The sequence below is a fragment of the Amblyomma americanum genome, chromosome 4 (genome assembly GCF_052857255.1).
Source record: "Amblyomma americanum isolate KBUSLIRL-KWMA chromosome 4, ASM5285725v1, whole genome shotgun sequence".
Taxonomy (NCBI): Eukaryota; Metazoa; Arthropoda; class Arachnida; order Ixodida; family Ixodidae; genus Amblyomma; species Amblyomma americanum.
Window position 1 is genome coordinate 21,797,199 of NC_135500.1, and position 17,650 is coordinate 21,814,848.

Sequence of the window (17,650 nt, forward strand, 5' to 3'; positions counted from 1 at the left end):
ATCGGATATGTTTGTTTGGTGGGGGAAAACACCTCCGGCATTGCTTTTAGTGTTCTGTAATCCCTTGATACGAGATTAATCGCCCTTCTCTATCATGTTCGGCCTGAGCCGACCCATCCTGTACAGCACGGATGATGGCGGTGAGCGTGTGCGAGTCTTCACCTTCCCTTCGGACCAAGCAAGAAGAGCTCAATGGATTAGAGCTCATTGTCAGTAAAGCAGCTGAATGGGCTAGTTGGTTTTGCATCTTAGTGAAAAATAGCGCACAAGCAAGCACAGACAGAAAGAAGGGGACAAGCGCTGAACTAGCAACTGAGGTTTTATTGAGAAGCATGGCGAAATATATACAGCACAGCATACAGCATTCAAAAAACATATAAACAGCACATAAAAGGCGGATAAGAAGCCAGCATCCAAACTCATCGCTTAACGTCGCATATCCAAGAATTCCATCTCTTTTGTTGAAAGAAGGATAGACGGGGTGCTGACACATGAGTCCTCCGCTTTTGCTATCGCCCTAGCCTCGATAATTTCCCTTGTTATTGTGCACTTGTTTCGTGCCAGGATTTTGCAGCCGTGAAGGTCGGGTATGCAGGCAGGTTTATGATTGCAACGGTGACAGTGCTTAGCCAGAAAACCTGATGAAGCAATGGATCTTACATTGTTGTTATGCTCCAGTAATCTTTCGTTAAGACACCGACCGGCCTGGCCGATGTATCTGCTTCCACACGTTAACTTAATTTCATAAACAACACCCTGATCACATGCAACAAAAGGATTCTGGTGGTTGATTTTGCATCCAGGACGAGGCTTTTTCATTGGATTTGTCGCTTTACACAGTTTTATTAGTTTTTCTGGGGCAGAAAACACAACCTTAACATCGGCCTTCTTGGCTATTTTCTTAAGGTTGTGCGAGATCTTATGCATATAAGGGATGACCACAACTTTTTGTTTATCATCTCTTTGTCCCTTTTGTTGATTGCATCCCGTCTGCCCTTCCGCTTTTTTCTCTTTTAGAACACCTTCCGCCACTGACACTAGCAATTCACTGGGGTAGCCAGCCGCACCTAGGCGGGCAGTTTGTTTCATTAGGCTTTCCTCAACTGTGTGAAAACACGACCTGTTTAATGCATTACGAAAGCAAAGGTTAGCAATACCCCTTTTCACCAATTTCGAGTGTGCCGAATCGTACGGAAGTATCGGCTTTTTTCCCCTAGGATCATAAATCCAACAGGCATAGTTGTTCGTAAACCGGAGGCTTAAGTGCAAGAAACGGATGCTTTCATCCAGAGGCAGTTCATTGGTCAATGTTAGGGGGTTTTAACACTCCTCGAATATTCTTAGAATGCTCCCGAATGTTTCGTCAAGAGGTCGGTCTGTCCTTTCTATTATAATCAGAAAGTCGTCAACATATCGTGCCACGTTTAAAACTTGGCAGCCGTCCAGACGTTTTAACAACACATTGTCACACTCAGCCAGAAATAAATCGCTCAACAAGGGCGCTATGCATGAGCCTATACACACACCTTGCTTTTGTAGATACGTGTTTTTTCCCCAGTCTACATATGTAGATGTCAGATAAAGATGCAATAGTTCCAAAATTCCCCCTACATCTATACCCGACTCATTCTGGAATGCAACAACTCCTGCCTTATCAATACACGTTTCTACACACGACATTAATCTATCATGCGGGAGTGAATAAAACAAATCCTTGATGTCAATAGAAAAGGCCGTCACTGATTTTCCTTCTACAGAATTGAGATAGTTAGCAACTTCATTGGAATTTCTGATTAGGAACGGGTCATCAAAGGTAAGCTTTCTCAGCTGGTCCTGTAAGAAAATTCCAATGCTCTTTTGCCATGTCCCACGCTCCGACACTATGACCCTGAAAGGGCACTCTGGCTTGTGCGTTTTGGCGGCAAACAACATTTGTAATGACAAATTCTCACTCTTGTCTATGTGGGTTACAAGTCCTGTTAGATTGAGCCTGTTACACAGTTTCTTTGCCTTTGATTTCGCACTCTTTAGTGAAACGTTTTTGCTGTCAAACGCAGCATTCACAGCCTGTGATGCTTTACGGGAGAAGGTCCCCACAGAAAACACTGCAAACCCACCTTCTTTATCGGCAGGCAGAACACACAGTGCCTCTTTTTGAAGGAAGGATAGCGTCTTTCGAAATGGCACCCTGGAGTTTGATTGCTAGTGTGGGCCGAGCACATCTACGCCACTCCAAATACACCCATCGATTATTGTATTGATAAGGCAGGAGCTGTTGCATTCCAGAATGAGTCGGGTATAGATGTAGGGGGATTTTTGGAACTATTGCATCTTTATCTGACATCTACATATGTAGACTGGGGAAAAGACACGTATCTACAAAAGCAAGGTGTGTGTATAGGCTCATGCATAGCGCCCTTGCTGAGCGATTTATTTCTGGTTGAGTGTGACAATGTGTTGTTAAAACGTCTGGACGGCTGCCAAGTTTTAAGCGTGGCACGATATGTTGACGACTTTCTGATTATAATAGAAAGGACAGACCGACCTCTTGACGAAACATTCGGGAGCATTCTAAGAATATTCGAGGAGTGTTTAAACCCCCTAACATTGACCAATGAACTGCCTCTGGAAGAAAGCATCCGTTTCTTGGACTTAAGCCTCCGGTTTACGAACAACCATGCCTGTTGGATTTATGATCCTAGGGGAAAAAAGCCGATACTTCCGTACGATTCGGCACACTCGAAATTGGTGAAAAGGGTATTGCTAAGCTTTGCTTTCGTAATGCATTAAACAGGTCGTGTTTTCACACAGTTGAGGAAAGCCTAATGAAACAAACTGCCCGTCTAGGTGCGGCTGGCTACCCCAGTGAATTGCTAGTGTCAGTGGCGGAAGGTGTTCTAAAAGAGAAAAAAGCGGAAGGGCAGACGGGATGCAATCAACAAAAGGGACAAAGAGATGATAAACAAAAAGTTGTGGTCATCCCTTATATGCATAAAATCTCGCACAACCTTAAGAAAATAGCCAAGAAGGCTGATGTTAAGGTTGTGTTTTCTGCCCCAGAAAAACTAATAAAACTGTGTAAAGCGACAAATCCAATGAAAAAGCCTCGTCCTGGATGCAAAATCAACCACCAGAATCCTTTTGTTGCATGTGATCAGGGTGTTGTTTATGAAATTAAGTTACCGTGTGGAAGCAGATACATCGGCCAGGCCGCTCGGTGTCTTAACGAAAGATTACTGGAGCATAACAACAATGTAAGATCCATTGCTTCATCAGGTTTTCTGGCTAAGCACTGTCACCGTTGCAATCATAAACCTGCCTGCATACCCGACCTTCACGGCTGCAAAATCCTGGCACGAAACAAGTGCACAATAACAAGGGAAATTATCGAGGCTAGGGCGATAGCAAAAGCGGAGGACTCATGTGTCAGCACCCCGTCTATCATTCTTTCAACAAAAGAGATGGAATTCTTGGATATGCGACGTTAAGCGATGAGTTTGGATGCTGGCTTCTTATCCGCCTTTTATGTGCTGTTTATATGTTTTTTGAATGCTGTATGCTGTGCTGTATATATTTCGCCATGCTTCTCAATAAAACCTCAGTTGCTAGTTCAGCGCTTGTCCCCTTCTTTCTGTCTGTGTTTGCTTGTGCGCTGTTTTTCACTAGGATTAGAGCTATCAATCGTGCGGACTTCGCTCCAGGAAAGCGGTCGGTGGTAAGGAAACATTCCTTTAACATTTGTTGTTACTCCTCCCTCAGTTGCATTGAATACGCTGCGGGCAGCATGTTGCGAGATAATTCCGTAGTGCTGCCTCTTTTGGACCCGATAAATCTGTAAAGTCGTAGCGAAATAGTATTGCTGACATTCAGTTCACACGACATTTATAGAAATTTCGTACTTTCATGCACCTGTCTGATTTTGAAACTTCAGGTTCTAGCGCTTTTACTGTTTTTTTAATCCCAGGTCTGCGAGCGCCACTTTAAACCGTGCGACATGGTAAATAGAACAAGCTACACTGATACAAAGACTGGAAAAGTAATTGAAGTGGCGCTGAAGCTCGTACGGTTACGACCTGATGCTGTTCCAAGCATACTTCCAGACTGCCCGGCATATCTTTCTGCCCCAAATGCAAGCACGTCTCGAGAGGCCCCAGATGAAAAGAAGACGCGCCGAGAGGCAGCTGCGTTACAAGATGCTATCAACTTGTCCATTGAAGCGCACCAGGCCGAAGAGGACAGAAACAAAATTGACAACTTTCAGGCGCTGTTGAAATGCGTACCATGTATCAAAGTCTCCAAATTCTGGACGGTGGTTTACCAGCATGACTTTGTACTCTTCCTCAATCTGACTATCGGTGGTGCTCCAGCAATCAAAAACTCAGTTAAAGTCACCGAGGACCTCCCTCTAAAGCTGTATTTTCATGATGTCGAGGTCACCAAACTTAATGGCGTGGAGATCATTCCAAAAACTGCGAATGATATTCGGTGCTTGACAGGTCTGTTGGATGCCGTTGAGAGCTCTGATAAGGCTCCTGCCTTCCGTAAACCTGAAGAAAGGTGGCATATTGAAGCTCGTGCTATCTTTTCTTGAAGACGCAACAAATCAAGAAATGCAAGACGAAGATCGGCAAGATGCTTGGACATGTTTAAAGGAACAAGTCTTTTTCTTTTTAAGCAAGTCACCCCGCTACTCTTGAAAGCTGTTGGTATTTTTCAGCCTTCTATTTACAATCTCTCCTCATGCTTGTAGGTACTTGCGTCACTACGAAGGTCTCACATTGCCGCATGAGTCAACTATTAGGCGTGTATGCAATGCATATGCTATACATCCAGCAGCTGAGCAGGAGGATGCTTCTTTCCTGCTTTATGCGAAGAAGATCGCGAGTGCAATGAAGCATCATGAGAAATCAGTGGTTCTCATGATGAATGAGATCCATCTACAGGCGTATTTTGATTATAAGGGTGGCACGATTGTCGGCACGCCCAGCAGCAAGGACAGCTCATGTCTTTATGATTCAAAGCCTCCTGTCATCACAAAAAAGTGTTGTTCACATTTTGCCAGTTGAACAAATTAATGCTCAACAGCTGAACACTGTGCCCCACAGCATCATAAATGAGCTTGAAAAGGTTGAGCTTCGCATCATTGCAGTCATCACAGATAAAAACTCTATCAATCGCAAAACAATGTCTGTCTTTCGATTGTCATCAAAGGTGAGCAGCTCCTATCCTGACCCATAAGATCCCACTTGTCCTATTTTTTTTCGTTATTGACCCCTTTCACTTGTTGAAATGTATTCGTAACAATTGGATCAACCAAAAAAAAACCATGGAACATGCATGTTTTTTCCTTCACTTATGAAATTGAACTCCACCCAAAATATATCACTGTTTCGGTCAAGACCCTCCGTGATCTTCACCTAAAAGAAGACCACCTTATCAAGGCTGCTCCAAAACTGTCAGTAAAGGCCCTAAATCCATCTAATATGGAAAGGCAAAATGTGAAGCTTGCACTGAAAGTGTTCAACCTATCAACCATAGCTGCTCTAGAAACATGCGGTCAACGCTATATACTGCAGCATGCAGCTGGAACAGCGGAATTTTTAAAGGTTGTTGAAACCTGGTGGAGGATAGTTAATGTGAAGTCGCCCAGCAAAGGACACCGGCATCGTGATGACCTGCAGACTCCCATAGCAGAAAAGCTGTGTCCACAAGTTGAATTCCTTCAAACCATCATGCAGTGGCTTGACCTCTGGGAGAGTTTGAAGTTTGACAATGGAATTCTCACTCGGGAGACCCACAGTGCCTTGCGTCTCACTACGGAAGCCTTGGTCAGTATAATAAACTATTGCCTTAAAGACCTTGGATTTCACTACGTACTTCTGGGGAATTTTTAGACACTCTGCTTGGAGGAAAGATTTGGCAAGTATAGGCAGCTTTCTCGGTCGCAGTACCATGTGTCTATCAGACAAGTGTTCGAATCCGAAAGCAAGCTTCGCCTACAAACAGCCCTGGCGCTTCCAGACACTGATTCAGGGGCACCTGCTGTCAGCATTGATGAGGCGATTCTACAGAGGTTCAACATTGAAGTAAATGACAAGGACTTCGAAATGAAGGCACAAAATCTGCCAGCTATAACGTACGTGGCCGGATACTGCGCCCATGCAGCACTTAAAAAACTTGCATGCACTGCTTGCCGAGCAAATTTGGTAGAAGATGAAGACATCATAGTTGAGAATGCTGAAATTATAGCAAACATAAATCGCGGAGGCCCCCACAACCTCCAGTTGTTAATGCTGTAATGACTGCTAAAATCGTCCTGGACAAGCTGCGAAGTGAAAAGTATGCTGTGCATTTCCATTCTCTAGCGAACCAAAGGCAAACCCTTTTCACACTGGCTACCAACATGATAGAAGACGGTAACAGTTTCGACGAATGTGAAAGTGGCCATAGTCCTCACTTTGTCATGCATCACATTCTTAGCGCTGCAACAAACATTCTGCTGAAAAACTTTTGTAAAAGTAGGAGCGACAGTCTTGTGCAAGCAAATGTTGCTCAAAAACGGAAGCTTAACAATTTCAAATCTTGACGGCTCTGACTCCTTGTGTTGCACACCTCTGAAAGTTTTCTGAATGCTTGTACTCTGTAATAAGCATATCCGTGAAAGACATGAGAGCGCAAAATGGCAACACGGACAAGAGAACAGGACGCGCGCTGCACTTTCAACACGATTTATTCAAGGAAGAGCATTTATATAGCCTCTGCCCTTATCCATGCTCTTAATCGCAGTTGCCATTGTCAACTGCGATTAAGTACCTGGCGAACACTTTCCTTTATTTCTGTAGTATTGTACGCGTGTTGAGTGCGTGTTTCTCTTGTTTTCTTTTCTTATTGGCTCTTTTCCTTTAAATTATAAATACGGATTCGTTTTGTTCTGTTTGACCTCTGTTTCCTTGTTCCCTTGTTTGAACCCGCACGCGATAGCGTTCCCCATCGGAAAGTCGGGGACGCGCTACCAATTCGCGACAATTGGCGTCCGCGACAGGACGGAACCGTTTAACTTATATTGAGGGATTTTTTAAATAATAACGATGAGCACGCTAAAGGAGTTAATTGAGTTAGGGAAAAAGTTGGGGTTGAAAGACGCCGAGCTGGGCACGTGGGTGGCTGCCGAGGAAGAGAAGGAACGGGCAAGTGCAGCCGAACGCCAGGCTCAACGCGAGCATGAAAAAGCGCTAGCAGAACCCGAACGCGAGCGCGCCAAGCCGCAAGCAAAAGCTGGAGAGTCTAAAGCACAAGCCAAATGCGAACATGCAAAATCGCTAGCAGAACCTGAAAAGCGTAGATTGCAGCTCCATTTAAGGCTTGCAGAACCTGGTGGGGGTAATCTTGAACCCGCATCAGGGCCCTCAGCAGCCCACACAAATTGATCCCACCTTTCGACGATCGCAGGGATTTGGACGCATACCTCAAACGTTCTAACCGTATCGCAGAAGGGCACAGCTGGCCTAAAGAAAAATTGGCTACAGCACTGAATATGTCTTTGACTGGGGAGGCTCTCCGGCTGCTCGGCAGATTGTCTCCAGCAGATTCAACGGACTATGATAAGGCAAAGCTAGCCCTGCTCCAACATTTTCGGTTTACTGCGGAAGGTTATCGCGAAAGGTTTCGTGAGAGTAAGCAGCTTGATAAAGAAACAGTCAAGCAATACGCAGCTCGTTTGCTCAGTCATTTCGATCGATGGGTCGAAATGTTGGGACCGGCCACAACGTACAATGGTTTACGAGACTTGGTGGTGGCCGATTAGCTCATGAAGAACTGTCATAGTCGTCTTATGATTGTCCTTCGGGAGAGTGCAAGACGCTGGAGAAAATGGCTGAGGCAGCAGACAATTTTCTACAGGCCCAGCGGCAAAAAAACTTGTATTTGTTCAAACAATCGTTCGAGGTGGGCATGTCAAGAGAAAAGGATGTACCATTAAGTAGACAGTCAGGAAGGTGCCTCATTTGTAATCGACCTGGACATAAGGCTGCCGACTGTCGCTCTAAGCTGGAACAGCTTTATTGCGTTTATTGTCGAAAAACAGGGCATGATGTAAGCTCCTGCTCAAGAAAGCACGAAACCTGAAGCACTCGTCCTGTTGTGTTCAACCAGAAAGTGTTGCGCATGGTACTGTGTCCACAACAGCAGATAGGCTTGAACCAGCTGAAGATAAGTTGGTTGTCGGACTTGTCCGGAAAAAGCCTGCAGACGCCCAACACCTGCCTGTACTAGAGAGAGAGCTCCGAGGCCTGCCCGTGCGTGTTCTACGGGACATGGGGAGCAATGCGGTGGTTGTGCAGAGAGCCCTAGTTCCTGACTCAGCTCTCACCGGCTCGAGATCTACGGTGTTCCTTGTTGATGGCAGTAGTCTAGAAGGGAGGCAGAAGTCTATATCGCTTCCCCTTATTTCACTGGCGCGGCCATGGTAAGATGTCATAATTAGAAATATACCAGAGGCTCGTGAGCCGTCACATCCAGATATTAATTGGAAGAAATCGGAGGGCATTGCTAAATTATGTCCTGGCATAGTCAATGATGAGGTCGCTAGTGAAAATGGTGAGGGCGAGGGCCCAAAATGGTGCTGGCTGGAAAGGAAGTTTCTGGACGAAGAAGGGAAAGTACGGCTTTAAGCGTTGGTCCCCTGAGATTCACCAAAGAAATTGTAGACGCACAGCAAACAGACGATGAGTCATTGAAGGCGTGTTGGGTGAAAGTAGGGAAGGTGTTCCATGGCAAGCACGACACTTCGCACTCGTATTCTGTTGAAAAGGGTTTGCTGTACCGACTCTACCATCTCGCCTCTGGCAGAGAGGTTCGACATGTAGTACTTCCCAAGTCTTGCCGATCACAGGTGTTAAGGCTTGCCCGCGACAGCCCGTTGGCGGGGCATCAGGGCATTACGAAGACTACAGATCGAGTTCTGGAAGAATTCTACTGGCCGGGAGTGCAGGAGGAGATTAAGAGGTATGTCAGGTCATGCGACTGCTGTAAAAGAACGTGCCCGAAAGGCAAAGTACGAGGTATCCCGACGCCGTGGCTCTGCCAAAGATAGATTCAGCAACCATGACAGAAGGTTTGGTGGATATGTTTTCACGAATAGGTTTTGCGAGAGATCCTTTTTGATCAGGGCTCCTGTTTCACTTCCGAAATTATGAGCGAGCTGAATGATCTCATGGCAGTGAAATATCTCACCACGGCGCCTTACCATACAATGTGCAATGGTATGGATGAGAAATTTAATGGAAGCTCAGTCAGGAGGAGCCCAAAACATGGGATCATAATAACACTCCGCTTCTGTTCGCATACAGAGGGGTACCGCAAGCGAGTCTGGGGTTTTCTCCGTTTGAGTTGATATTTGGACGACATGTGCGAGGACCGCTTGCAGTCCTTAGTGTTCCTGTATATGCTCCCGCAGGAAGCAGAGTTGCGCGAATGTCCGCCATCATTTCCAATCCGTGCGGGAAAGCCACTGCTCGTGCGTATAGGGGCTTCGTTCATAGGCTCGCTGTGTAGGGCGCTTGGGCTTGTTTTTTTTGTATTTGCGTGCAAATCGTACTCGATCGCAATTTTTTAAACGTAACGCCAAAAACTAATCTGTCACTTTCCGAGGGTGCGCATACGGCATGAAAAAAAATCAGCAAAGATTAACAGAAAATTGTAGTCATGACAAATTCGCGAAAAATACTAGAAACGGCTTGCGAGTTTTTTTCTGGAACAAGTAAATTCAGGTGCAGAAGCACTCCCGTTCCGGATTGGACAGCGTCTTTCCGGCCCTTTCTTCCTCTGTATTGCGATGAATTACTTTTCCACAACTTGCACCGCTGCATGTTTGTGCGAGTTATGCACGGAAAAATATGATGAAAACGCATCTCCTAAGAAACGAATTAAAATGATTCTGCAGCTTGTTACAGGCAAGCAGACTAAAGCAGCGCCAGTGCGTTCAATAGGCGAGTCTGACCTAATGAAAAAGTTTCAAACTGAATTGCTTGCCTAAAGCATTTTACAAAATGTACCCCGTTGTTATATGCAGTGAAATGACGAATCTTTAAAGGACCTTGAAAGTAATCTTTCTCGTTGATATTATTAGCTTACCTAATTTTTTTATGCATTATCTTTTCATCTGTGTTTTTAAGTTATATATTTCATAGCGCTTAACGCGGCCCATTCTCAAAAGCCACTTTAATCGCCGACGCACTACAGCCGCCGAACTTGCACATGACACTGCGTAAAACGCTTTGCCGTTTCCAGTGCGGTTGTTGCAGTTTGGCGCAATGCACACAGTCATAGCTGACAACTGCGTGGCTCACTGCCACAGCAGAACCCCCAACCTGACGCGGAGCGCGCGAAGCGACCAGACGTACGTGCGGCGTATCGGCTCCTGTTAATTTCCCCAGGAACCGCGGAACTTTTCGTGTGACCCCACCGAAACCGTCACTATCACCTTCCCAACATCGAGGGGAACCTGCTGGTCCTGGTCCTGAGAATGTAGGCCCGAAACTGGTTGTTCTCTGACAATTTTTCATACTCGCCACGCTGCGGAACGCTATGGCGACCATAACTCAACGCGGCTACGATCCCACTGCAATAGCGTGGGCTGAAATTGAGATTCAACAACCCGAAGACAGGTCTCCACCCATTGAAGATGGACTCTTTACGCTGATTTCCATGCGTAAGCGGACCCAGCGTTCCAAAACATCCAGGGACGGTACCACGATGGCGTCGCTCAAGCAAACACAGGCAGCTGGGCTCATCGGCCGCCTCTCCTCCGGCAGCGATCGCGATGCGCTGCCGCTGGATAACACGACTGCTTTATGGCGCCTGAAAGAGACGCCGAAAATGAGCTGTAATCGTGGTTCTCAAGGCAAGGCAAACCATGAACCTCAAGGCAATTTTCCAGCACGGCGAGTTGGGAGCGGCTATTGCCCAGTACGTGGGAGGAGACGCTGGCGCCGCGCTCAGCATATGGCCAGTCTGGACCCAGAACCTCGTCGTTTGTGGGACCGAACACATCGAAGCAGCCAATAAGCTGACTAAAGACTTTGACCTCAAGACCGGATCGGACTCCCATCCATTTCGGGGCCGCCTGAAGCTTAATGGTGAGGTGTGCGGAGGTGTGATCGGGGTGCGGGCTGATGAGACGACGGCTACCCTCAATAACAAGGTGAAGTGGCGCAAAGGTGAGATAGTCTTTGTTCGCAAACTGGGAAAATCAAATCTAGCGGTGCTCACCTTTGTGGGCCGCAAGGTGCCGCGCTACGTGCACTACAATCGTGAATGCACACTTGTGCGAGAATACAAACGGACGATCCCTGCATGCTTCCGCTGCGGGACCATCGGCCACAGGGTTGACAACTGCTCACACCCGGACATCGGAAGATGTGGATTTTGCGGGTAACATGTAGGCGCCTCGGAGCATATTCTAAACGAACATGACTACCCCATGCTGCATGATCTGCGGGCAGGCCCACCTGACTGGCTCCGCTGACTGCAAGGGCAAGTTTCGGCGTCTCCAACGATCGAGACCGCTATCCCAGCAGCACCAAGGGAAGCAACCAAGCAAGTCAAGCAAGTCCCCTGGGAACAAGACGGGCAAGTCCGGCCAAGCTGCCGGTAAACAAGGCAGCTAGAAACAACCACCTCTCGCTTCCAAAAAGGCGAAACCCGGGACCGGTGCCAAGCCGCCAGCTTTCCAAGCCGGGGATTCCCCCCCCCCCCCCCTCCCTTGGCAACAGCCCAACTTCAACATCAAATGTAAGCAGCTGGACGGGCGTCGCCTCTATTTCCTCCCCCTTCCCTTCCACCCTCGAATTTGAGCTGAAAAAAGAGCTAGCGTTTCTCAAAAACCAGAACGCGCAGCTAGAATCCAAATTAAACGCACTAAAAAAAAAAGAAACGCTAGGGCAGAGCCACCTCTCTCGGAAACAATGGAGGACGATGATGAATCGGCGTCTGTGTGCTTGAGCGTAGCTTCGTTGTCAGGTGCTCCGCTCACTGCAAATCTGGAAAGCCGCATGACGGATATTGAGCAAAATGTGGCTGATCACATGACCCAACTGCCAGCGATTATTACACAAGTCATCCAAACATAAATGCAGCAGCTGGTAACAACCATTACTCAGCAACTGACTGTGTCCGTTACGCAGCAAGTCGCCGAAAACATTAAAGCCTGGATACAGGCTAACCCAAAATTGCTTAGGCGGGCAGGACCCGTAAGGGAAGTAGGCCGCCCATCCGAAATTTACCGCGAAACTATCGAGGAAGAAAATCAGGATAACCCCCTCGCTACCATGCAGGGCACCAGCGCAGTGGGTGGGGTGAGCCAGCCAGCCTCTAGCCTTCCTCATGGCTCAGGGCACTAAGCGGACACCTCGTAAAATAAATCAGGAACCCTTGGGCATAATACAATGGAATTGTAGAGGCTTTTGCGACCGCACAAAACGAGCACACCTACGCCTTTACCTTGAAACACTATACGTTCATGCCGCTATTTTCGCGCTTCAAGAACCTGAGGCATCGGCCAAAATTTCTGGATACAACACTTTTCAGCGGGACCCATCCACCTGTATTCTTGTACATAAGACGTACACAGCACAGGAGGTAGATCTCGACATAGAGATAACATACTATTACACTATGGTCACCGTGTTGCCTCTGCGACGCTCTGACCTCCCTGTACACATATTGAACATACATTGTCCGCCCAAGCTCAAACATATTACTTTCTCAGATATCTTCAGCCGGGCACTGAAGATAGCGGGTCGGGACCCATTTTTGATTGTGGGAGATTTCAATGCCCCCAGCCAATTATGGGGATACAAGAAGGGGGAGGCGCGAGGTAGAAAGCTAGCGAAGCTTATCTCTACGCTAGGCATCACCCTCGAGACCGACCCAGCGCATCACACACGAATGGGAAACTGTGACTCGGGACACGTGTCCTGATCTCACACTTTCCAAACACATCCAACACGTGGAATGTAACAACACGGAAGAGACACTAGGCAGTGACCACTGCATCATTAACACACTTATTCACACGCGGCCCCTCAAAAGGCCACTCACACTAGCTCGACTCCCAGACTGGCAGGCTTTGAGAAACTCCCTGCCCTCAGCCAACCTGATTAAAGATGGATACGATCAGTGGGCCTAAACACTTATGACAACACTCAAGCAGCACTAAACACAGATACAGACCATGGAAGACTGCCCGGCAGTGGACAACCATCTACTACACATCTGAGAAGCCCGCCGCGCCTCACAAAATGTTGGAAAAGACAGAAACATAACAGAATACTCAAGAAGCGCATCCTATATCTCACTCACAAAGCAGCTCAGATGCCTCCCAGCTTGCTGACGCCAACTGGATAGATCGCTTTAATACGGCTGCCAGACAGATGTCTGGCAAGAACACTTGGAGGCTTTTCCGCAGCATTATAGACCCCGCGTAGACCCGGGGCGAAACACAGCGCCACTTACAACGAGCACTCCATAATTTCAAGGGCAGCACAACACAACTTGCAGAGACACTCAGGGACAAGTATCTCTGCTGCAAACAGGACCCTCGCGGTCAGGAGTATCTTTACGCAGGCAAAGATAATCCTGAGTTGGACCAACCGTTACAATTATTTGATCCCAAGGCAGCCCTGAGCAAAATGAGGAGAGTCAATGCGCCTGGACGGGACAAGGTCACATTTATTTATTTATTTATTTATTTATTTATTTATTTATTTATACATACTGAAGCGCAATTATATGCGCTATGGCAGGAGTGGGAAAACACAAAAATGCAAGGAAAGAAAATGCAGCAAAATGTACAAGTGAGCACTACAAAAAGTTAAAATCACAAATGAAATATCAAACAAGAAAGGAACTGTTAACGACAGGGTAAGAATACACAGCTATTATGCGTCTTCAACGGCAGTTACAAAGTTTTGAAATGGACAAGAACGAATGGACCCGGGTAGAGAATTCCAGGCTTCTATTGAACGGGGAAAAAAACTGAATTTGAACAAATTAGCATGCGCAAAATACGGTATCAAATTAAGCTCGTGATGACTTCTTGTAGATGATAATGGTGCAAAATTAATGTAGTGGTTAGCTGACAGCCTTACTGAGGAATTGACGACACAATGTAAGAATTTTAATGATTCAGTGTGGCGACGGACAGACAGCGTGGTTAAATTCAATGAGAGAAGTGTAGAAGAGGGTGAGAAATCGCGATCATAACGATGACATATAAAACGCACAGCTTTCTTCTGGACTGCTTCTAACATGTTAATTTCGAATTGCTTGTACGGGTTCCACACTACAGCTGCGTAATCAAGAACAGGGCGGATTAGAGATTTATACAACAGTAGCTTTGTGTCTTTTGGTGAATTGGGTAGCGTGCGTCGTAGATAACCTAGTTTTTTTAGTGCTTTATTACATACGTAATCAATGTGTTTAGACCAAGACATGTTATGCGTGAATATGACACCAAGATATTTGTACTGCGAGACCCTATCCACCACGCGGCCATTGAAAGAGTAACTAAAATGGGAAACGGAAAATTTGTTACAAAAAGACATGAGGACGGTTTTGTCGAAATCAATTCTCATTTGCCAGGTACTACACCAACTACAAAACATAGCAAATTACTCTTGGAGGTGACGATGATCATTAGGGCCATTAATTACTTCGTATAAAACGCAGTCATCAGCGTAAAGACGAATGTTAGAAGAAATGTTATGCGGCAAGTCATTTATATATATTAAAAAGAGTAGTGGTCCAAGGACGGAGCCTTGAGGCACACCGGACGTTACATCATTAGCAGTAGAATGAGAAGAATTATAGGATACGAACTGGGAACGAGATGAGAGAAAGCTAGAAATCCAATCAACCAAGTGAAGATTGTTTAGTATAGCATTTAGTTTAGCAAGAAGCTTGGAATGTAGAACAGTATCGAATGCTTTCGAGAAGTCTATAAAAATGGCATCAACTTGGTTACCGACATCGAGGTTATGTAATATATCATGAGCAAATTCTGTTGTGTTACCGTACTAAAACCGCGCCTAAACCCATGTTGAAAGTTAGATAGCAAATTATTGGATTCAAGAAAAAGCATGATGTGTTTATGAGTGATGTGTTCCAACATTTTGCATGACTGTGATGTCAATGAAATCGGTCTGTAGTTCGACAAGCACTGTCTATCACCAGATTTGAAAAGAGGGAGCACTTTGGCTAATTTCCAAGAAGAAGGAACTGTAGCGGATGATAAGGACTTGTTGAATATGATGGTCAGATATTTCGAAGACCACATGGAGTAACGAACCAGGAACGCATTATGTATTCCATCTGGGCCGGTACATTTCTTAACGTCGAGGTTTAATACAAGATTTAGGATGCCATCAGTGTTTATGACAGGATCACTGATTGCTGGAGAAGAAATTATATTAGTGAGTGGCGGAATGACGTTGGTATCCGGAACGAACACCGAGTTAAAATATTTGTTGAAAGCATCAGATATTACAGCAGGCTCACTGATGACGTCATTATCTAATCTGAACGAAGTGGATGAAATGTCACGAGGTAAGATGGATGACCAAAATTTTCGGGGGTTAGTTCTTAACAGATCGCGCAGGTGGACACGAAAAAAGAAATCCTTGGCCATGCGCAACTTAAGATTAAGTTCTTTTTTTGCCTTGTGAAATCTGTCTAAGGTTATGGGATCGTTGCTTCTTCTCGAACGCCTTAGCCTACGAAGGCGACGAGATAAATGCAAAATGTCTCGAGTCATCCAAGGAACAGTAGTATTTCTTTTCTTAGTTTTAATAGGAACAAAGCGTTGGACACAATCCTTGACAAGACATTCAAAGTAATTAGTAAGAAAATTTACGTCGTGGCTTGCTGAGAAAGCAGAGAATGTATCGAAACGATCAGCTAAAACCTCAAAATGGAATGGTCGTCAGCACGAGTGAAGTCAGGAAAAGTAGTAAACAAATAGGGTGATTTGGAGACTGGACAAGAGAGTGAAACTAACACGCCTTTATGGTCTGAGAGCCCATCAATTACTTCACAAGAGAAGTCATTTTGGGCCAAAGTAGAGTTTAGAAAAACTAAGTCGAGGATGGAATTCAGCCTAGTAGCACTAGAAACAACATGAGTTAGTCCAAACAATAAGGAAATGTTAATTAGTTCTTTACAAATTGTAATGTCACGACCAAATGCAGACAACGATGGCCAGTGGATGCCAGGTGTGTTGAAGTCTCCCAAACAGATAAATCTTGATGAAGTAATGTTGATCTTGGTCATGAAATTTGCGACAGCGTGAAGGACATCAACGGAAGAACCAGGTGGACGATAAATAACACTGATTAGAATACTATAATTGTTTAGATAAACTTTGCACCACAAGGATTCTGTATCAGGGGGAGAAGGCAAAACTGAGAATCGTAAATCCGATCTGATAAGCAATGCCACACCGCCGCCGATACTGCAACTTCTGTCTAAGCGCACAGTAACAAAACCTGGTGGGGTGAATTCGGAGTCATAAATTCCACTATGCAGCCAAGTCTCCGTTATGCCAATAATATGGGGGGAGTGAACAGAAATAAGGGACAGTAAATCTGGAAGTTTTTTAACAATGCTGCGAGCGTTAATATTTAGAACAACTAGCTTATCAGGACGGCCAGAGCTAAGTCAGGAAGTCGATGATGCGGCAGTCAAGGACACAGGCGCAGAACAAGCAGGATCAGTGTATGCTTTTACCAACGAGCTAGAACTTTCATCCCAATTGTAACGAACCTTGTCAATGAAGGCATGATCGAAACTTAACCTCACGATAGAACCGTTGTCACGAAAAGACACTGATGCGTCCCATATTTTTTTCCGAATGGACCTAACCCTTGCAGAAAAATCTTCTGTAATGAAGAAGGCAGAGCCCTTGAGTTTAGAGACGTTTTTAAAAACCACACTTCTGTCGTTGAAGCTAGAAAGATTTAGGATAACTGGACGAGTATAACCTCTGCGAGCTGCACCGAGCCTGTGGAAGCGCTCAATACTGGGACAGCTAATCTTCAATACAGATGAGATGCTATCCAACAATGTGTCAGCGGTTTCATTCGGGTCTTCTGAAACGCCGCGTATTATAATGTTATTTCTTCGAGAGCGGTTTTCAAGGTCATCATTCTTTTGCACCAGCTGTGTTACTCTGAAATTTAAAGAGTTAATTTCAGCGTGTAAATCAGAAATTAGATTGGAATTTTCGGGCGGGGGCAAAGACTCTATGGCAGCCACGCGTGACTCCAAAGCATCGAAGCGACAAGCAAAAGATTGCTTAATGTCGGCGATGTCACGGTCCAACTGATTCTGCTCTGCTAGTATTCTAGAAAACATGTCAGACACCGAAGGATTCGAAGAGATTTCGCTGTCAAGATTTACAGCGGAAGAACTCGCATCGTCAGCCTCCCCGAGAGTGAGACTGGAACCACTCACAGACCGGGTTAAAGGTCTGGTACCAGATGCATTGCTTTTACTGGAGTTCGCTGACTTTGATGGGGGGCCTGGATTGAGTTCCACGTCACCACTCAGGAGGAGATGACTTGCGCAATAAAACGCGTGTGCGCAGCAGGACACA

General features: G+C 45.8%; 1 protein-coding gene and 1 pseudogene across 1 annotated transcript; one reads left to right on the forward strand and one right to left on the reverse strand.

Annotated features, from left to right (window-relative positions):
• Window positions 1–235: 235 nt before the first annotated feature.
• Window positions 236–4,324, reverse strand: LOC144127755 (uncharacterized). The gene is made up of 2 exons (XM_077660651.1): window positions 4,281–4,324; window positions 236–1,159 (listed from the first exon to the last, which is right to left on the reverse strand). Exons 1-2 carry the CDS (start codon window positions 4,322–4,324, stop codon window positions 427–429), a joined length of 777 nt encoding a protein of 258 aa, XP_077516777.1. The 3' UTR covers window positions 236–426.
• A 1,009-nt stretch (window positions 4,325–5,333) lies between these two features.
• On the forward strand, window positions 5,334–6,586 carry LOC144127756 (uncharacterized; annotated as a pseudogene).
• Window positions 6,587–17,650: the final 11,064 nt, after the last annotated feature.